Here is a 22,116-nt window from a genome sequence, read left to right on the forward strand (position 1 = left end):
CACTCTAGACCAATCTGACCCTAAACCCGTTCTTAATAAAAGTGACGAGGCATTTGTTTCGAAATCTAGAGCGGACGCCTCAACCAATTTGGCCACTCTCAATCCCGTTAAATGACACCAAATTAATTCTGCGAATCCAGACTAATTTTGAAGTCAAAAGACAGCAACATCATATTTGCTTTCTTCCATTCATTCATTGGTCGAAGACGTAAAAATTCAAAATGTTCGTATGTCCACTTAAGCGCGCTTCACTCACAGACAGAATTAAGTAGATATTACAAGGCAAAGTCGGGAAAAAATATAAAGCGTAGGTTAAAAAGGAGAGGGGAAAAACGGGATGCGAGCGGGAAGAGGGATATTCAAAACTAAACGAAAATAAGTATTACTCTGAAACCCTGACTTGGGGTTTTTTTTTGCCTGCAACTTGATTTTCCAGCGATATATGTAAGTATGGCAAGCCGCCATGACAAGGATAAGGGCGTGAATGTCCAGGTTCTGCTACGGTGCAGGTACCCTTTTAAGTAATTTTGTGCGATTCTGTATATATGGCATTTTCGCTGTTTTTTGATCTTTTCATCCTATTCGTTGGATGGTTTTTTAGGCCGTTTAGTGAAGAAGAAGTGAGAACAAATGCTCCTCAGGTCGTTTCTTGTAATGAATGGCAGCGAGAAGTTACCGTCTGTCAAAATATCGCTAGCAAACAGATAGATCGGACATTTACTTTCGATAAGGTAAAATCTCTCACACTCTTGTCATATAGTAATGGAAAGACAGATGCATCCCAGTGATGTAAAAACAAATGTAGAGCTCATTTTGTGAGCTTTGGCTGAGCTTCGAGGTAGTAGGGGGCAATGATCGGTTCTTATGTTTGCATCGGTTCTCTAGTGCGATGCGGTTCTCCATTTTAAACCTGTACTGCGGAGCACTTCCATTTAATGACATCAAACACTATCTTCTTTGATTGATATGACATCAAACATGACCTTGAACCAAATAGTGTTCAAGATGTACGTTTTAGTTGTAAACTATTTTGGTTACTTTCAATTGCCCACGGCCTAAATTACAATTGATTTCTACACAAAATAGGCCAATCCATGCGCATTTTCTCCGGAATATTCCCCGAACAAGAAAATGCCTAAGTGGTTACCGATTTTCATCCTTAGCAAACTCTAAAAAATCATGTGGACTCTATTGGCGTTTTTTTTTCTGAATGTATCAAGTCATTGATTGATCAGTCTGAGGTTTGGTTACTGAGAGGGTGTAATAACCACATCAGTTTTTGTCGTTTAAAAGCATGTTTTGTTTTGAAATCCCAATGATAAAAACCTAAATGGTCTTCTGAGAGGTAATTTTAGACACGTCGATGCTCTGACATAGTATTGCCAGCCTTTAATTAGCAGGCACTGATAACATTTTTTAATTTGTCATTGCAATAAGGAGACTTGTGTGGATGATTGGGGGAGATGGTCAGTCAAATGTAAGTGAATGCATTTCTATCTAAACAAGTAGCCATTAAAGAACGGAGGGATTTGAGAAGACAATAAATAGGCAGTACGTAAAATTACAAATAGATATCTAATTATCAACAAGTGATAAATTGAACTATGCCACTGAAATATTAGTGTTTTCAATTGACCGAAAAATATGTCAAGAAAGATCCAATATAGGAACTCACCCAGGGAGAAACAACATTGAATGCAACTACCTCACAGTGAAGAATATCAGACTTTAGGTTTTTTAACAGGTTCATGTTAGCAGTGCCTTAACAAAACTGGTTGAAGCGGATCTTTGTAACTAGTGCTTACTTTTCTGATTGTTCACACATCAAAAGCCAAGCGCCTGGTCAATGCCTACACCGTGTTGAAATGAGTAGTCATTTGTTTCCCACATTATTTTTCATCCAGGGAGTGAATGATAGAATGATTACATCAACCTATATGATGTGCTATTTGTTTACGGGATTTTTCAATGACAGTTCTATTTTTAGCAAGCAGGTTGCAGTTTACTATGAAGATTGTTCTATTAATAATAAATATTTCTAATGCTCCAGAAATGCAAACCTGTGATTACAATATAAAGAAGTAATCATCTTTTCATTTGATCTATCTGATAGATCACAGTTGGTGGTATATACAACCAACTACCGCGGAAAATTTTGAAAAGTAGTTTACAATTCCAAATCTCTTAGTATTAGGAAAAAAGATCAAATTTGAATCCTTTGATATTAATCTCTCGAGTTCCTTATTTATCCTATTTTGAAGAATACAAATTTATGTGCCATACAGTTGAAGGACTCCTGTTCACCTGATGTATGGTTTAAAACTTGGATACTGATTCGGGCTTCCTGCCTGCAGAGGCAGAAGTGGAAGCAAGCATAGGCGGAGGTGGGCAGAAGTGAGCTGGAAGCCACTCCCAGCCAGCTGGTGGGGTGGAAGCCATGGTCTCTGGCTGGCTGGGAGTGGCTTCCGGGCAGCTTCTGCTTACATCTGGGTGCCTCCAACAGCCTCTGCAGACCCAGGCGGTTGAAAAGCCAATTACTCTAATTTTTGCCACTTAAAAAACTCTTCATTAGCACATGGAGAAAAGTGTTTTCAACCTATTTTTTGCTCCAAAACCCTAAAACGACCCTAAAAGAGGCCATTCAACTGCTCTTCATCACATTTTCTTTGCAGCTAGACTATTCATTAAATGTTTTAATTTTGTATGTTTTTTTCATTTCTTTGTGTGTGTGTGTGTGTGTATATACATAAATACATACATATACATACACGCATACACATTTACACACACACACACACACACACACACACACACACACATATATTCACACACACGTATATGAGTCCCCCCCCCCAAAAAAATCGCACATCTGTGCACCCACTTCTCGGATCTGCATCCCAATCAGTAACTAAGGTTTAAACAAATTTTCTTTGAAAGATACATATACATATGTGTGTGTGTGCATTCATTCCTGATTGTCATTTAATCTTAAACTATATGTACTATAGGAGCAACTGTTAAATCATGTGATATCAGTTTGTAAGTTTATAGCCTTTTATTGCATGGCAACTAACACCACCACTTGTTAAATGTAGGTATTTGGTCCATCTGCACAACAAAAAGATCTATATGATCAAGCTATGGTTCCAATTGTAAATGAGGTGTTAGAAGGTTTCAATTGTACCATCTTTGCCTATGGACAAACCGGTACAGGGAAAACTTACACCATGGAAGGTGAATGTAAAAAGACCAAGGTAAGCTTATGTGCATATCTACACAGATAATTTTGAATGAGTTTTGGGATTTTTGTTCCTTAACTACTTATTGCAATCTTCAACATCAGTATGTACCCATAGGCTTTTTAAACCGTTCTATGTTGATTTTTATTATTCTAAGTTAGTCTTTCTTGTTTTGTGTTTGTCACGTTTAAATCAATTTTGAGCTAAACCCAAATTAGCATTTGCATTAATTGTGTATAACAAACAAAATCTATCAATGGCAAATGGGAGCTTTGATGCTACTTTGGGGAGGATTGCAAATTGTTACTCTAGTATAGACTTTTCTAAATAGATTATAGATGTAATCATATATTAAATCAAGTTTGAGCCAGACACAAATTAGTGTTTGTAAAATTTGCAAATGCAACAAATGCTATTTACTAATGTAAAACGAGCTTGATGAAACTTTAGGATGAGTTGATATATATACCATCATGTGCCCTTTTTTACTTAGTGGTGTAGGAGACAATTATGCTTCTTGTTCTGCCTTTTAACTATTCTTTGGCATCAATGTATGATCTTTAGGAATATGTCTGCTTAACTTTCTCAGTAAACCTTTTATATATGAAATTTGACAATGCAGAGGAGTCTTTTTACATGCAGGGTGGACAGAATGGAGGACTTCCTTCTGATGCTGGTGTGATACCAAGGGCTGTTAAACAAATATTTGACACATTGGAGAGCCAGAATGCAGAATATAGTGTCAAGGTCACATTTTTAGAATTGTACAATGAAGAAATTACAGATTTGCTAGCACCTGAAGAATTGTCAAAGATTGTAACAGATGAAAAACAAAGAAAGCCACTGGCATTGATGGAGGATGGGAAAGGTGGAGTCCTTGTGCGGGGTCTTGAGGAAGAAATTGTTACAAGTGCCAGTGAAATCTTTACCTTACTTGAACGAGGTTCTGCCAAGCGACGCACAGCAGAAACACTTCTTAATAAGCAGTCTAGGTAGAGTAATTTATCTGTTGTGTTTCGTGTCCTCTTTATGCCAAATTGCCTTTAGTTTTGGATTTTGAAATGTTCATTTTCTGGATGCAGTCGTTCACACTCATTATTTTCTATAACAATTCATATCAAAGAAGCTACACCGGAGGGTGAAGAGTTAATAAAATGTGGAAAGCTTAATCTGGTCGATCTTGCTGGTTCAGAAAATATATCCCGCTCAGGGGCCAGGGAGGTGAAGTGATTCAAAAGTACCAAACTTTTAGCTGTTTAGTGTTTACTAATAGAGCTTGCTTTACATACATGTGGGTCCCCTGCCCTCTATATAGAGGCAAATTCTGTGGGCAACTGATGTTCTTGAGTTACAAATGTAAAATTTAAATGCAATTAACTGATGAACTTGGAATACTAAAAATATTTTTGATGCAGATAGGAGCTTTTTTAGATGATAATTGTTTAAAAATATCCTAAATGATCTGCAGGGTCGTGCAAGGGAAGCGGGAGAAATTAATAAAAGCTTGCTGACTTTGGGTCGTGTTATCACTGCCCTTGTGGAGCATCTGGGACATATTCCCTACAGGTACTTCTGTGCTAGTTTCTTTGGTATATTGAAGTTTGAGTTGAATTTTTTAATTGTGGCAAGGGTTTTGTACTGCAATATGTTGTCTGAGTCAGAAAATGTATACAGGGATAGTAAGCTCACAAGATTGCTACGTGATTCACTAGGAGGGAGAACAAAGACTTGTATCATAGCAACTGTTTCACCATCTGTTCACTGTCTTGAGGAGACATTAAGCACATTGGACTATGCACATAGAGCAAAAAATATAAAGAATAAACCCGAGGTTTTGTTTTCTGCCTTCTTTATATTCTGCTATAGGTTCTTTTATATTTGAGTATTCAACATTAGTTGAAGGGATCTGTATTGAAAGTGGACATTCATTTTCTGCATTTTATATATCATATAATTTAAGCTGGATATAGAACAATATTATAGTTCCTATGGCACAACTGTTCTCAGCCTATGCTGTACTATCCATAGTTCAAGATCTCGTTCTTGGCCACTTCTTGGCGAGGCTGGAAAAAAATTTCTTGGCAAATATCGGAGAGAAATCGACAACTTCTCGGGAACTTTAAAAATGACTTTAATTTATTTAAAAATGCATTTTTTCACAAAATTCAATAAGTAGATGTATGTATTGAGTCAGTAAATGAGTAAACAAACCAAACAAGCTGATCTAGATATATATAAAAGCAATAAGTAACAAAATCACATCCTCATGTGGAATGCCGATGTAGTCACAAACTCTGAACTCTGAAGCAAGCTACAAATACCGAATTGTCTTTGTCAAAATATAAGCAAATACAAATGTCAAGTTCAATATGAAACTAGTCTACATCTTCCTCTTCCCCTTTCTAGTAGTTTTAGTAAAAACTATGGGAGAGGGAGGGGGTCTAGTAGTTCTAGCCGTAGTAGTCGTCTGTGGTGGTGTTGGTGTTGGCCTTGGCAATGACTCCTCATCATCTTCATCCTCACTCTCACTGTCCTTTTAAATGTCGTCTAGTCCCACTGCAAAACCACCCTCCTCCATAGCCTCCCTCTGCATGTCCTATATTTCATCCTCAGTGAACAGTGAAGGCTGCTCTTGTGTTGTCCAATTGCCAAAAGGATCTATGTCATCCATATCAAGTGGCTCAGTTGCTCCTGACATTACCTTTCTTATGTGCAACTTGAGGTTATAATGCACAAAAGACAAGGTCATTTAGGTGTTTTTGTGCCAACTTGTTCCTCTTCTTTGTGTTAATATATTCGAGCAAGCTCCAATTACGCTCACAATTGGATGGGCTACAAGGCTGTCATAAGATACGAAGAGAAAGCTTTTGCAGATTTGGGACATTGCCGCCCCAATTTTGCTACCAAGCATCTACAAGATAAATATTAAAGAGTTAGAAAGCAAGATGAGGACAAGTTTTTGTAGCTTAGTATTTATCTACTTATCATGCATGTGAGAGACTCCAAATTCCAAATATTGCACTTGGGGTTTGAGCATGTCTGCCTCTCTTTGCCAAGGTTGAGGAGAATAGTTTGCCTGTTGCATTTTGATACACTTCCATCTCGGCCGCAATGAGGTCTCTCACCGCAATGTCAGGTACCATCATCTGCATGCATTCACTAAAGCCCTTCATGACCTCTCCATTGGAATCCGCATTGATGGAGAGAAGCAATAACAAGGGTTGAGGAAATACTCCGCTGCATTAATGGGTTGGTGGAGCTGATTGCTCCATCTCTTATCAATAATATCCCATATGGGCTGAAATTTTAGGCCCTCTCCCTTGAACTTATTTCTTACAGCCTCTTTCGGCCTATCCATGGCCTCATAAAGGGACCCCATTGGGGTTTGTTCCCCATCTACCAAGCGGAGAACTCTATAACCAAGGGCTTCACCACCTACAATTGAAAAGTAGAAAACAATTATTAATCAGAGAGTAGATTAATAAATTAATAATGAAAGACTTGATTAATAAGTGCAAAAGAAAATCAAATTTTGAATTTTCCAAGCTACCTCCATAATTGTTGTAGCTCGATCAAAAAACTAGATGTCAAACACAATGCGTGCAACACTCTGTCCATTGACCTTCTTTGAATAACTTGATTGTAGCCATTTTGGACACACAGACATCTGCCTCAAAGGATTCATATGATGAAGAACACTTTGCAACATTAAAAAAATCGTTGCAAATCTTGTGACTACGAGTAACCAACTCCTTATCTTTAGTGTAGTCTCTCATCAAGCGAAGGATCCAAGAGCGATTGTAGATATATTTTGTTATCTTCCTTGCTTCCTCTACAACCCATTTCACCCAATCCAATTTCCCTATATCCTCCAAAAGAGTCAATAACATGTGCTACACAAGGAGACCAAGAGAGTGTGTTATGCTTTTCTTGTAAGATCCTACTCACTGCCACATATGCCGTGACATTGTTGGTTATGATTTGCACCACATTTTCAGCCACAACCTCTATCACAACATTCTCTAGCATTAGAGCCTAAGTCTCATCTGTCTTTATCTTGTTCAAGGCATCCAAGGATTTGAGAAAGACATCTTGATCCTTCCAAGAAACTAAAATGTTGATGATGGTACGGTTACTTCCATCCGTCCATCCATCTGAAAGTATGGTGCAACCATATTGTTTCCATTGTAACTTTTGCTTTTCAACCACATCTTTACCCCTAGAAACAACATCTTTCAACAATCTACAAGCACAAAATAAAAAATGAGATTAACTTTAAGTACACAACTTTGACTAAGAAAAATTACTTTCAACAAAAACAAGTAAAAGTATTAAAGTTTGAAATAAGTGAACTACCTCCCACTCAAGGCTACAAGAGTAGGTGGCTTGTAGCCTTTTCCCGCTATTGTACAACCAGTCACAAAATTTAGAAGATATGGACTTGCTACAACATTGAAGGAGAATTTGTTAAAAAACCAAAAATTAGCACATTGAATGTCAAGTTGCTCATGCACATCATGGTTCCATCCAATACCCTCCAATGATGTTTGTGCTCTAGGTGTGTTTCTATGCACAAAATAACTATCAATAGAAGAGTTTTTTGGTTTACTAAACCTAGCAGATGTGGAAGTTGAGCTTAAGGACATGTCATACTATAAGCACCCTCCAACATCAAATTTGCACATATGCTGAATTTGTAACCGTTTGTACAACATTAACAGGCCCAACCTCATCTATGACATCTCTTAAAATAGTAAACTAGAAGTTTGCATTCTTATGGTTCCCTAAGCAATCCACGACTTTCAGAATATAAGAACCAATGGGGATGTGACAATGATATTGATGAGTGGCTGATGTAACATTAGTCCAACCATCCATCAAAATAGAGCAATAGTTCTTATCCGGTCTGTCTCATATCCTCCAACAATGCATTAATTTTAGAATACTCGTTGTCTAGGAGTGTAGTTTGTAGCTTACGATCTCTAGCAAGTATGAATGAGGTGTCTATAATGACTACATCTTTTACCATGCGTTTGAAAGAAGAGGAACAAGCCTCATAAAATGGGATAGCATTAGCAAAACAAATTTAGCAATGGAAGACTCTGTAGCTTCTTGTGCTGCACATTAAACATACTTTCAACTGATGCTACTTTCTCACTACCACTCATTTTCCTTGTGATGATTGTGCACTTGCAAAAGAAGGTGCTGATATTGCCAAACGTTGTTTACCCATTTCATCCTCTTTGTGCAATCTATGACTCTATTCTCTCCTCTTTAATTAAATCTGGACAATCTTTAACCCCATGGCACACTGTAACATACACTTTTCTCGGGTCTTATTTAACAACTCGCATATCAAAGAATTACAATTATTACTTCATTTTCATAGAAAGAGAGTTATAATAGAAAGACAGTTATATCAGTTACGCTCATATGAATGGGATTTACGACTAAAATCAGTTAAATAAAATTTCTTAACTAAGAATTGAAAACACCATTAATGAATTTACTATGGAAATTAAAATCTACGTACCATGGAATTCGACATTGAAATCAATCTAGGGATGCTTTTGCAACCACTTAGGTTAGTTCACAAATACCACTATAACAATATCAAATGACGACTACCATCCAATACTGCTATATCAAAATCAAATGACGATTATCATTAAATACCATTATATCAATTAGGGCATCACATACCACTGTATCAATTAGGGCATCGATTACCATTGGATCAATTAGGGCATCGGATACCGTTGTATCGCTTAGGGCTTCAGATACCACTGGATCATTTAGGGCATCAATTACCATTGGATCATTTAAGGCATCAGATATTGTTGTATCACTTAGGGCTTTAGATGCTATTATATCATTTTGGGCATCAATTACCATTGGATCATTTAGGGCATTAGATATCGTTATATCACTTAGGGCTTTAGATACCACAGTATCATTCCTTTACTTCCAACTTGCTAAATTGTGGCATTAAAATAAGATTAGAAGATATGCTCATAATCATTATTCTTATATATGAAAAACTGAAATGACAATCCTATAAACATATTCCATATTAGAAGATCAACCGATCTAACTAGTTGCCAATTATATTGACGAAAGAATTGCTTTCATTTTAAGAAATAATTGTAACGAGGATACAACTCAATTAATCTTACTTTTTACTTGAATATACATCATAAGAGTGAAAATACCTATTTTCGACAAACGTTTGAATGCATAGCTTATCTTTGTCTATTGCATGTCCGACAACTTGTGGAGAGGTGAAACATTGTTAGGGGCTTAACCACCCAACTTCGGACCATAACTTATCCCCACACAATCTCTAACGAGAAAGACCCTCCCTACTCGGAATAGACAGGGAACATTTTGTCATCCATTGAGCATTGTGGTATCTAATCACACCACTCAACTTGACAGTAGGAGAATACAATAATTATGACAATGCATGAGCTATTAAATAATTCATATTAAAAATGATAAACATTGTTATGTCATTTGATTCTGTTTCATGTTATTGCAGATTCCTTTCTCTCACCTCTTCACCCTTTTCCTTGGCTATATAGCCGGGTGAGTCCCAAGTGTTAGAATCTCAGAGCAAATGACTTTGTCAATTTATTCGTGAAGATTACTTACATCCAACATTTCACAATTTGTGGTTACATGATTATGTTCTTAAAATAATTATCATCCGATTCCAATGTCTATTGGCAAAGATAACTTATCACTGCATGATATAATCACTTCACTATGCTTATTGGTATGCAACTCCCTAGAGTTATTTAGTTATAATTGAGGATAATCTATAGCTGTAGATATGGATATTGATTTATAAAAAATATTGGAATAACATTAATTGAAAATGATTATCACATGACCTGATATAAATCCGGAACTTTCTAGAGTCTTGCTAAACAATTTGTTTCAGTTCTACTTTGGATGCTTGCAAACGTAACCATTGGGTTTAAGTACTAATTAAACCTCATCAAGGAAAGAGCATATACAGTTGACTGCATTGGGATGACATTGTTGTGAGATGAAAAGATCTCAAGACAGAAATAGCACAACAAATGTTCACTAAACACTTGCAGCAAAACAATCATTTAAACAACACTTTGCCAATGATAGTTGCAGAGAAAATGTCCACAATGAAGGTCCACAGAAAAACTTAAACGATGGCTCCTTCTCTTTGAACCAAAATAACACTTGGATGGTCACTATCACAATACATAATCATGCTCGATAATCATAGAAAACATGAACCAACAACAGTGATCAAACTGTTGTTGCATAATAAAGAGTTTTAATTGTCTTGCATATATATGCTATATGTGTAGCAGGTATCGATTAAGAAGGAAGCTGTAAAAGCAAGGAAAGAATGTGGTTTTAAAAAGGATATCTGGAATGAGAATTCTTTTGTCTTTGTCTCAACAGACTCAAATATAAATGTCTAAGAAGACTCTTTGGCTTTCGTAACGTAAAGAATATTTGCCAATTTAAAATGCCAAGTGTTAAATCGGTTATAATAAAAAAGAAAGGAAAAATAAAAAAGGATGGAAGAAAGAGTTGGAAAATTATAATTCGATTATTGTTTTAATATATATTTATATACATTCATGTAAGTATATCAATGGGGTGACATCATTTTATTAATTAATTATAATATAATGGTGCCATTTCATTTTTATATCTATATGTATGTATATACATATATACTATAATAATATGATGAAAGATCATTTAAAATCCTTTGAGGTATGTTTTATAGTGCAATTAAATTATTTTATGTTTTAAATTATTTATTTAATAGTTCATGTGGTTTCATCGATTGTATTTTGATGTTCAAGTCACTAAATCCTCAACCATGGTGATTCACGATTCATACCCATTTGCTCAGTAACGACGATGCTCTTGTTTCCAATTTTTTTCTGATAATGCTTCCACCCCTTCGACGTGCTTCCTGCAAGGAAATTCTCCATAGTTAAATCATATTACCATAACAAGTTATTTAATCATAAATAATGATAATGGCTAATCGTCTATTCAATTCCATGAATTCGTGATAAATAATTATAACGACTAACCATCTTACCATTTCGCAGGATTATAACAAGTTTAATTGTCAATTGACTTCATGTGAACCACAACGGCTATATTATAAATTAGGTCAAAAATTGGGATGTAACATATGCAATACCCAAAATTGAGGGTTCACCCCTATGTATAGCTGCCCCTAAAGTCATCCAAACAAACATGAGATTCTCACATCTCAGTCTCCCCAATTTTTTTTCTCTTTTGATCCTTAGGTGTAACATATTGGAGACCCTTGCAATGCATGTTTTTTCATCATTGTCGAAGGGCATTTAGACAAGTCAGGTTGCTGCCCACTATAACCCTCAACACTTACAACTCTATTTCCACAACCCACTTTCAATTCCTCATTGTTGTGCATTTTGATGTCCCTTGAGATTGAATAATAAATACTGAAAAAATTCAAAAAACAAACAAAAAATAACCCCACATTTCAAGCTTGAAGCTTTGACAAGAATTGAAAAAAGAATGGAAGGATATAAATCACCTCTTCCAAAGTTCAAGCTAGAAATTTGCCCCCTCTTCCTTCTATCTCTTGCACTTGCTACTGCTCCTTTTTTTAACGGTTTCTTCTAACCCTCTTGCTGCTGCTCTTTAATTTTTGCTATGCAAGAAATACTAAACTTGAGGCAAAAACAAATCAATATACATGTTAAGGGGAAACTTGGGAAGAGGGCTCCGCTTTACATTTAAAAAACAATAATTTTTTTGAAAGAAAGATATGTTTTTTAAAATGTTGCTGCTGCTCATTTCCGTTGGGGACGAATGTCTGTCTTGGGGTTGGCTAAGGTCTCCCTGGTGCATATGACTGGCTCCAATTTTTTCTGTTCACGTCCTTGTGTTTTGGAAACATTTCAACCTGATTTTTAAATTTGGGTATGGGGATAATACGTCCCCAAGTCCTTGAACTATTTCTGGTACAGGGATCTCAGTTTTAAGGCCGGGGGCACATCTTGACGTGACATAATTTTTAATACAAGAACATATTAAATTTTCAATACATTGTGCTTCAGCTTGTGATAAGTGCTAATTTTTGTTGGAGGGAGACACTTTTTTGGTCAATTTTTGTAAGCTAGACATTCTCAATATTTTGAAGAATATTGTTTGGATGATTTTGGTTTTGAGATTTACTGTTAGATCTTGTAACTTTTGGTTAAACCCAACATGCCGTGGGACCCTGCATTTCCAGGATGGGGGCAGGATGACCCTCAACTTGGATGCAGGAAATGTCGCTAGGGATGCTCAACAGTCCCTCGAGTGTCGAGGGGATGTTGGGAAGTCTTCTGTCTCGGGTGTAAGTTTTTTAAAATTTTGCTTGGTGTTAGCGCCTTTTGCTGAACCCGAAAGACACGTGGGCCTCATCTATGCTCTCTTTCCATTACAAAATACTAGTCATCAACACATGCTTTTTTACAATACGCATAAACTGAAAATAAGCATATAATCAATAATGTTTCAGTCATAAAGTGTTGAGAAGATATCTCGTTACAACATTGATACAAGTGCTGATTAATATGGCATTAATGAAGTAAATTCCTAATGTTGAACATAATGCGTGGACCCAATGCTCAACTCGAATCTATGTTACCCCAAGTTTCCGGGACGAGGGGACGGGGAAACGAGTTTCCAGGACGATTTTTTTTTGGCAGGAACAGGGGATGGCAGGGGACGGCAAGGGACGGCTATATATATATATATATATATATATATATATATGAATTTTCAAAAATATTCATCAATTCTACATTCATCACAACAACATAGTTAAAAATTATCAATTCCATTCATCAAATATTGATTCATCAATGATCATAGGGCATAGCAATCAGCATCTAATTGAGTCGTCACAGAAAATCAAAATTCTAAATAGCATCATTTTCAATCATCTAAGAAAATTCAAATAATCACTTTCAATCATCATCTAAGTACTTACAATACCATTTGTAAGTCATGAAATGAATCAAATGAGACAATGAAAAACATCAACTTTCAACAAAATGAAAACATTGAAAAGTTACGACTTAAACAATTAAACTTTTGAAGTATCAAGTTTATCAACCATGTCTATCAAAGATCATAATACCATATTGATGCATAATTGTTCCATCAATGTATCACTATCAACTATCAATGATCATATAATGTCAAGAGAAAACATTTCAAGTCTAAAACATCAAAATCACAATGAAAGCAAAGATACTATGACAGCTGCCCCTAATCATCCATATCAAAGTCACTATCACTATCATCTTGAGCCTCAAGGGATGCATCATCCAATGGAATGCCAACCAATCCTGGTAGTGTGTCATCCTCATCAACTTGGGTGGCATTTTCGAGATCAATGTCCCACTGTAAAGCTGGATTCTGTCAATACACTGGAGTCTTACGATCCTCAAGTCGTAAAGCACTATGCACAACCACTAACTTCTCTGCTCGTTTAGAGGTAAGCCTATTCCTCTTCACGGAGTGGATAAAGCTATATGTAGACCAATTCCTCTCTGCAACAGAGGAACTAGCTACCTGTGAGAGGAGACGAACTGCAAGCATCTTTAACTGTGGTGCATCTGATCCATGCCACTGCCACCAACCAACGGGGCTTTTCAATGCCATTACTGCTCTATCCACCTTTGCCTCTACTGTGCCAAAGGTTGGACCATCAAAGTTTGTGAAGGCAACCCATTGCTCCTGAAGTATACTAGACTCTTGAGACGAATACATCTTTTGAAGGGCCTTCATTATACCACGTCTCACCTCATCATCCTCGCTTCCAGGCCTAGGCTCATACCATTTTGGATTTAATGCATAAGCTGCCATGTGAAGAGGAGTATTCATTGCATTCCACCGCCGCAAGAAAATTGGATTAATGTACTCCTCATATAAGACCAAATTATTATCATGAGCCAATATTATTTGCTTCATCTTTTGAAGCATGCTGTCTATAGTCTCATATATCTCCCCAAGGTTAGGAGAGTCTGTATCAGCATATCTGATGACATCCACAACAGGAGAGATGATTGAGCAAACATACCTGCAATGAGAATAAGAATATGCCAATTATATTAATATATTTTTTAAAGTAAATGACTGAAAATCAAAACTTTTTAAATTTAAATCAGATTTTAGACATCTAAAAATTGAAAGGATTTATGAAACTTATGAATCTATGATTTCCAAGTGAAAATGAGAATCAACAATGTCTTACGGTCTTACCTCACAGTAGACCACCATGCATCATCAAGAATCTTTTGTTTGATGGCTTTTCCTTCAATAGTGTTTGATGTAGGCCACTTATTCCACTCTGAATTCACTACCATTTGTTGTAGAGCGTCATGCACCTCAACCATCCTCTCTAATAGAATGTAGTAGCTAGCATATCTTGTCTCTACAGGTTTGAGAAATTCCTTCTTTGAAAACGTCCTAAAGAGGGCAAGTGAGGTGTGGTGGTTGCAAATAAACATTTGAATCTCTCTTCCTTGTGTCACCACTTCTTTTACCCAAGACAATTTTCCCATGTCCTTCAATGCATTGTTCAATGCATGAACGCAACATGGAGTCCAAAATATGTGCTTGTAAGCACCCTCCACCATCATTCCAGCCAATTTGCACACGTGCTGAATCAGTAATCACTTGAACAACATTTGAGGGCCCAACCTCCTCTATGGCCTCTCGTAGAATGCCAAATTGAAAATCTGCATCCTTGCGTGTCCTTGAACAATCAATTGCCTTAAGAAAATAAGAACCAGCTGTGGATGTGACAATGACATTGATAAGTGGCCGATGTCTAATATCAGTCCACCCATCCATCACAATGGAACAACCAGTCTTCATCCAAGTATGCCTCATATCCTCCATCACCAAACTCACCTTGGAATATGCTTTATCAAGGAGGGTAGTGCGTAGTTTATGATCTCCAGGGGGTACTGCAGAGGGGCCTACTGAACCTGCATCTCTAATCATTTTTTTGAAGAATGGTGATCGGGCCACATGAAATGGGATGTCATGGGCATAAAAGAAATCAGCAACTGAACAATCTAACATTTCTCGTGCTTGTGTATTGAACAAATTTGTAACTGAACCTGGCTGCCCACTATCACTAGCCTTCCTCTTTCCCTTTTCATTTTTTTTTGTTCCCATACTAGTAAACACACTCTCACTGACACTGGATGACATAGAGTGAGTAGTAATACCATGAGTAGATAACTGTGAATCTGAAGGTGGAGGCATAACAAAGGGCAAACCTTTAGACTTGTATTCAGCCTCCATGTGCAATCTATAACACTCTAATTTAGCATCCTCCTCTAATTGTTTACAATATTTAACTCCTTTGCCCTTAACCCCCAAGAAATGAGACCACACCCGTGTGTAGCTCCCTCTAATTTCACCTTCACACACATGACATTTATAAATCCTACTTCCACCTGAATTTTTCTTTTTGACATCTATTGGATGAACAAGGCAAAGTAGAGGCTTTTTAGGATTAAAAGGACCTCGTGCAAAGTCTTTGAGGACAACTGAAGGTATTTCAAATGTGTTTGTTATATCTCTTGAATCACCACCACCTCCAATTCCAATTTCTTCACCCTGCCTTCTTTCATCACTACTAGAACCATCAGTGCTGCTGCTGCTCATATTTAAATTTAATGGAGATCAAGAATCTGAAATTTAACAAAAATGAAAATGAAAATTAGATTTCTCTCTCATGAGTCATGACATAAATTAAAAAAATTGTATTAAAATATCAAAAACTGTAACAAAATAAATATTAAATATTAATCTTAGAATACTTTAACATTAACATATTATCTTAAAATAAATAAAGTTTAAACATGGATAAAGCCAAACTCAGAATGAAACCCATCTTTTTGCAGTACTATACATCAGGCCATTAAGAGCACGAATGAATAACAGAAAGACCATACTAAGACCCAAGTATGCTTATCCAGGAGTTTTGAAATATTAAATTCTGCTAAAAACTGAACTGTTACAATATAAGAACATTGTGACAAACATCCTGAGCACCAAATTTCTGACACAATGATGCTGAGAGATTCCCTGTTTGGCATATCTTTCTCAACATCAAATTGGATATCTTATCCCAAAAATGTTTAACCATGAAGTTAATTAGACAATGTCTCTTAAGCTGATAGATGTTCTCAAGCTAAAATTTAATCATAAATTTATTATTTATAACACTTTTAAAGTTTTTTTTAAATTAAAGGATAGAAGAGAGAACTCCAAACAGAGCCATTTTGAGGAAGATAAACTATTTTTCACCGTTGAATAGGGTTAAAGACTTTAAGTTCTAATTTGCAGAGTGAAGAGAGATTACAAATTGCAGATCCAATTGTCTGACGATAGTTGGATGTTGTACAACCTAGCTTGAGGACAGAACTCTAAAAAAAATCATTGGGTGTGGTTATAGATGAGAGGCCAGGCAGCTTCCTAGTGAAGTTTCCAGTAGAAACACAACAGATCGAACAGGAAAATGGGACTGCAGTAAAATCTGCAACCCCAAAACACAGTTTACAGCACATTGTCAGGGTGTACATCCCCCAGGCAACCAGATCGCACCTCAAGCAGGGTCGTGGGCAACCGTAGTCAGCAGTTGAACAATTTGCAGCCAATCTTTCAAACGTCTACAGAAGGTTTTGAGAATTTTGGGCATGAACAAATCATTTGGGGCCAAACAAATAAGTCTGATGTATTCCCTGAATCGCCATGTATGAAATTCTATGGCAAGTTGGCAATGGCATCCGAGGGAGGGAGGCAACGAAAGAAACTACCCGGGGCCTTGGTTCAGGATGGAAAGCGAGAAATCCTGTCCAAACAAAATAGAAATAATAGCTACAGTCGTTGGTTGAGGAAGAGAGTCGAGTGCTACAGAGTCGAGTGCTACTGGAGGCTGTAAGGAAGGTCCGGAAGGAAGATAATATACCTGCAAAACTTGTCTTCAACAAACTCCAAACTGCAGACTAGGTGAAAAACTCGGCTCTTCTTCAGCGCAACCCTAAGTTGAGAATGAAGTTTCACTCGGCTCTTCTTCTTGTTGAGAATGAGAAATCAAATATTTCGTTTCCATTATTTCATTTCAACCTAGGTCAATGAGAAATGTGTATTGACCTAGGTTTGTAAAACATAATACGTAACTTTAAATCTGTATTGACTTCCATAATATCTATTTCGTTTCAACCTAATTGTAAATGAAATATTTCGTTTCCTTCAACATAAATTCCGTGTAAAGTTTTAAAGTTTTAAACAATAAACATTAACAAAACTAAGTCAACATAAAAAACATTAAAAGTCTTATTTTTTAATATATTTAAAGTTGTGGGGTTGGAGATCGCTTAAATTTTTTTTTGGTAAAAATCGGAAACCCTTTTAGAAGTCCCGGAAACCTCTAGGAAACGGAAGTGCAGTCCCCGGGACAGTCAACAAGTTTCGGAAACTCGTTGACCGTTTCCTGTGTATCGGGGACATGTCTCCGATTTTCCTGTCTAGGTGGGGATGGCTTGGAAACGTTTCCTGCTGTCCCCCTGTCCCCGAAACCGTCCCCGTTTCCGAAACCTCAGTCTTAGAGGTGGAAACGCGTCCCTGGGTAACATAGACTGTAATTAACAATGAAATACTTTTAATGGATTACTGGAAAACTATTGCAGGTCTGGAAATGGTCTCAAACAAGCTGTCACTCTCTGAAAAGCAAGAGAAAGAACCCAGAATGATCAACAACATATGCCCAGCATACCCAACATGACTATAGGCATTAAGACTCATCGAATATGCTCAGAACCTCATCAAATAACACTAGAAAGGAAGAACATCAAACTGGAAACTGTGATCAGCAAATACAGGTCTTGAGAGGATAGAGTAGAACACTGGAACAAGACTGATATGCATTGGTAGATGAGTTGCAACAGAACTAGTCATCAGTTTTATAATTTAGTATCCAAGTATTTAAAATTTTAGTGTTTGGTATTTTTACTAATTTGGTGAAGTTTTAATTGAAATTTAATTCTTATAGCTATATATGTATAACTAGTTTTTTTAAAGTATTATTTGTATATTAGTGTAGCCCACTTGCTGCCGTCTCCAAACTTAGGCCCTTGGTCCCCCATCCCCAGGATCTGTCCCCTTGCCCCCCTTTCCCAAAGTTCCCTGGAACACTGTACTAAAATACAGGGAAAATGTCTTATCTTTGTGTTCATCTGTAAATTCTCTCTTTTGCTTGTATATATTTACCCAAATCATGGTTGTTAGGATATATATATATATATATCTTTCCTAGCCTCTATCCTTTATAGCTTTTGAAAATTCAAAATTTGAAGTACAATAAGCTCTTCTGTGAATGTTTCTGGATTCAACTGTATAGCTATTTTTTGCATCGACGTTTTGGATCACACTCCGTGATCCATAATCAGGATGAATGATAGAGAGTTAAAGAAGTCCTTGATGTATATTTTGATGGTGAAGTATCAATTTTTTGGACTGTAAGAGAGCTTGAGTCATTTGGATTAGTTTGTCAATTTGGTAATCTTGAAAGGTTAAATGAATGAGTTAAATTGATAATTGTGATGCAATATCAATTTTATGGATTGCAAGGGTGCTTATGCTGTTGGATCAGTTTGACAATTTGGTAAACTTGAGAGGTGTCAAATGAAGTGTAAAATGTTTGTGTAATAGCTAAGGTGATGGTATTTTTATCCTCTTTGGTGAAGTGATCACCATGCTTTTGATGATTTAGTTAATATTTTAATTATTGAAACGTAAGACTACCTTATAGTTTAAACTTTATACTGTAGTTCTGGTAGGTGTAAATTATGGAATAAGTTTTCTGTTCTTTACAAGGAGATCATTGTAGGGCTGAAGGCAATTGGGATTGTATGGGACTTTTCTTATATATACATGAATGATGATGCAATTAATGATGTCTCACTTTCTGTATATAATGTATTTTTCAATATACATAGTTGATACTATATCAATTAATTTTATGTTAGTTGCCTGACAAGGTATGGTTATTGGTTTCCATAATATATTTAAATTTTATTTAACTGTTTTATTTCTTCCGCAGGTGAATCAAAAGATGATGAAATCAACTCTTATCAAGGATCTGTACTGTGAGATAGAGCGACTTAAAACAGGTATTTTTGAAGATATGAAGATAGATTACAGTTGTTGATTTTGAAATGATTGATGAAGTTATTTTGACACCAGTATTTATACAATATGATAGAACTATTAATGTGATAAGCATGCTATTGTCTTGTAACTCAATTGACTGGTTGTCATGCTTTTTTTGATGTGCCTGAATTCTGAAAAACAGAGATTTATGCTGCTCGTGAGAAAAGTGGAGTTTATATTCCAAAAGAGCGGTACTATCAAGAAGAGGCTGAGAAAAAGGTATGAAAATGATATAAATTTTTGTTAATCACTTTATGGTTCAGCTAATTTGTATTTTATTATTTCTTTCTGAAATCAAAATAAGTCACATCTACTGCTAAAACCACGGAATTTTCTGGTAAACCGAATATGTTATCATTCCGCTGTGATATGATTAGGAGTTCCATCTGATAATTGAGTTTGTTCAAGGACTATTCTTTCTTGCTAGTCTAAAATGATTATTCAGAATTTTATTTATACCGTGCTAGGCATATGTACTTTGCATTCATTTCATTTGTTAATTGAAAATAACAATTCCAAGCATGAGGGAGTAATTCATGTGTTGGATTGAAGTTTGAACTGTGAATCACCTTATTTATAAACTCTAATGCCCTTATATTATAGGCAATTTTCTTGTAGGCTTTGTGCTCTATAAATCTAAACAAAACACACTGCAATTTTTAGAGCTGTTTGTTTGTGTAACAAACTATAGTTTTTACTTTTAGTAACTACACTTTGCTTTACATTACTATCAACGATACTAAAGCAGGTTGAATTCAGGCCATGGCTGATAAGATTGAACAACTGGATTATACACTAGAAGAGAACAACAAGGTAGATATCCCAACGGACCCATTACAAATACTGATTTTTTAAAATCAAAATGCAGCATGACCTTTGAAGTTTAATAAAATTACTGTGTGATTTTATTTAACAGAGAATTGAAGATTTACAAGATCGATATGAGAAAAAGCAGCAGCTTTGTACGGAGTTGAGCTCCAAGCTTGAATTCACACAGGTGAGCCACATTTGATCTATAATGCTATTTTTGAGGAACTGATATTGGTTAGTTAAACTTAAACTGTATCTGAAATTGTACAGAAAATTCTCGAGCAATCCAGGAAAACAATATCAGCTTTAAAGGAAGATTGCAAACAGGCAAAATTTGCAATTAAAGAAAGAGAATACATAATATCCAACCATAAGAAAGCAGGTTTGTATGCATGTAGTCTTATTTAGTAGATGTAGTTTAAAAATATTCTTAGATGAGACTTACATTTGGGATATTGTATGGTGAGCAGAAAACACTCTGACTGAGCAAGCCTGCACACTTCGCTCTGATTTGGAGAGATCCGTTAAAGACATTTCAGGCTTATTTGCTAAAATAGGTATGATGACCCAGGCCTTTTCAAAGATTCAAAATATTTTATGACATTGCAATGCATAAATTGTTAGCTGGACATTTTTGTTCTGATTGTGCCAATATATAGAAATGGAAATCAATATAGGTAATGGATTTGGAATTTCATTCCCTGTAAAGTAACAGTTCAGTGCATAAGTGACAGTTACTAGAACAGTTTTGTAAAAGATAAATAAAAATTGTAATGTGTGCCTGATATTATCGCATGTCTCTAACTCAAATTGTTGTCAATATAAGAGGGAGAATACCTTTTAGAAGTTGTAATAGTTCAAAAATGCAGTCAACTCAGAGTATTAGTAACAATCTTGACTAATCTCCTGTCACATACATTTCTACTACTCAGTCCCTTGATCCAGCCCTGAAAGTTTAGATGTATAGTTGCCAATATTGAAGATATTGCTGAGCGTGAAAACCGACCCTCTACAAAGTGTAGTCAAATTTCTAAAGCACTTGAGTTTCAACTCTCCACTTGGAACAAACACTCGGCTAACTGTGACCAATGAGTTTGTTCACCGTTGAAGGAGTTGAGTGTTTAACTAACCAAACTAATCAATTGAATATATATTTTATATAAGCTAAAAACAGGTACAACAAAGACTTTCTGGACAGCTCTATAGGGTCTCTGTTGAGGACATGTGCATGGTTCTAGGATGACAGCATGGTCTTGCAAGTGTCTTGTGCAAACATGACACAACAAGCTGTACCAGAAAGTACAGAGCAAAGAACACTATTCAGTTCCGAAGTAACAGAAAGACTAGGAGGAAGCAACACAATGTTCACAGAAATCCATAAAATGAAATTCCAACAAGAACTGCAATCTTCTCTACTGGAACCTGCACACAAGTGTCATGTCCCCAATTTTTGGTGACAGTTCGATTTAATTAATTTAATTAATGGTTGTCCAAGGACGACTAATTAGTTATTTTAATTAAATAAATAGTTATTAAAAGATAACTTTATATTTAATAAAGTGACTTGGAAAATATTTAATAAAGTCACTTAAGAGATAAGATCAAAAAGGTTCTAGAAGTCTCTGGAGAGGATGGAGGGAAAAGAATAAATAGGCACCCCGGGGCTCCATTCGAATCAGGCAGTTGATTATCTCTCTTTGATTTTCAGATTGTGATTCAATCACAGGTGCATTGTAGAACCTAGGGTTTCTGCAATTGTCACAGTTGGCCATTGAGAACG

At 36.1% G+C, this 22,116-nt stretch overlaps 2 protein-coding genes across 2 annotated transcripts in view; one reads left to right on the forward strand and one right to left on the reverse strand.

The window, feature by feature from the left end:
• Window positions 1-302: 302 nt before the first annotated feature.
• The window catches only part of LOC149530517 (P-loop containing nucleoside triphosphate hydrolases superfamily protein), a 38,392-nt gene continuing 16,578 nt past the window's right edge, over window positions 303-22,116 (forward strand). Inside the window, exons 1-13 of the mRNA XM_089808790.1 lie at window positions 303-509; window positions 602-731; window positions 3,096-3,254; window positions 3,882-4,231; window positions 4,322-4,460; window positions 4,708-4,805; window positions 4,914-5,070; window positions 19,417-19,486; window positions 19,669-19,745; window positions 20,286-20,339; window positions 20,443-20,523; window positions 20,607-20,718; window positions 20,807-20,893. Coding sequence (XP_089664916.1) covers window positions 451-509; window positions 602-731; window positions 3,096-3,254; window positions 3,882-4,231; window positions 4,322-4,460; window positions 4,708-4,805; window positions 4,914-5,070; window positions 19,417-19,486; window positions 19,669-19,745; window positions 20,286-20,339; window positions 20,443-20,523; window positions 20,607-20,718; window positions 20,807-20,893 — 1,573 coding nt within the window. The 5' untranslated portion in view covers window positions 303-450. The remainder of the gene's footprint in view (window positions 510-601; window positions 732-3,095; window positions 3,255-3,881; window positions 4,232-4,321; window positions 4,461-4,707; window positions 4,806-4,913; window positions 5,071-19,416; window positions 19,487-19,668; window positions 19,746-20,285; window positions 20,340-20,442; window positions 20,524-20,606; window positions 20,719-20,806; window positions 20,894-22,116) is intronic.
• LOC149530518 (uncharacterized) lies at window positions 13,648-15,077 on the reverse strand. The gene is made up of 2 exons (XM_089808791.1): window positions 14,559-15,077; window positions 13,648-14,376 (listed from the first exon to the last, which is right to left on the reverse strand). The coding sequence occupies exons 1-2, from the start codon at window positions 14,936-14,938 to the stop codon at window positions 13,716-13,718; spliced, it is 1,041 nt and encodes a 346-aa protein (XP_089664917.1). The 5' UTR covers window positions 14,939-15,077; the 3' UTR covers window positions 13,648-13,715.

Source organism: Cupressus sempervirens, chromosome 11 (genome assembly GCF_028749045.1).
Source record: "Cupressus sempervirens isolate cs-2001-9-10 chromosome 11, ASM2874904v1, whole genome shotgun sequence".
NCBI classification, from domain to species: domain Eukaryota; kingdom Viridiplantae; phylum Streptophyta; class Pinopsida; order Cupressales; family Cupressaceae; genus Cupressus; species Cupressus sempervirens.

What these genes read in the sequence shown, in the direction of transcription:
- LOC149530518 (XM_089808791.1), bottom strand. Translation starts at nt 14,938, where the DNA reads ATGATGGTGGAGGGTGCTTACAAGCACATATTTTGGACTCCATGTTGC. An exon ending in GCATGGTGGTCTACTGTGAG is followed by an intron (nt 14,377 to 14,558) that starts GTAAGACCGTAA and finishes TTCTCATTGCAG; the next exon opens with GTATGTTTGCTCAATCATCT.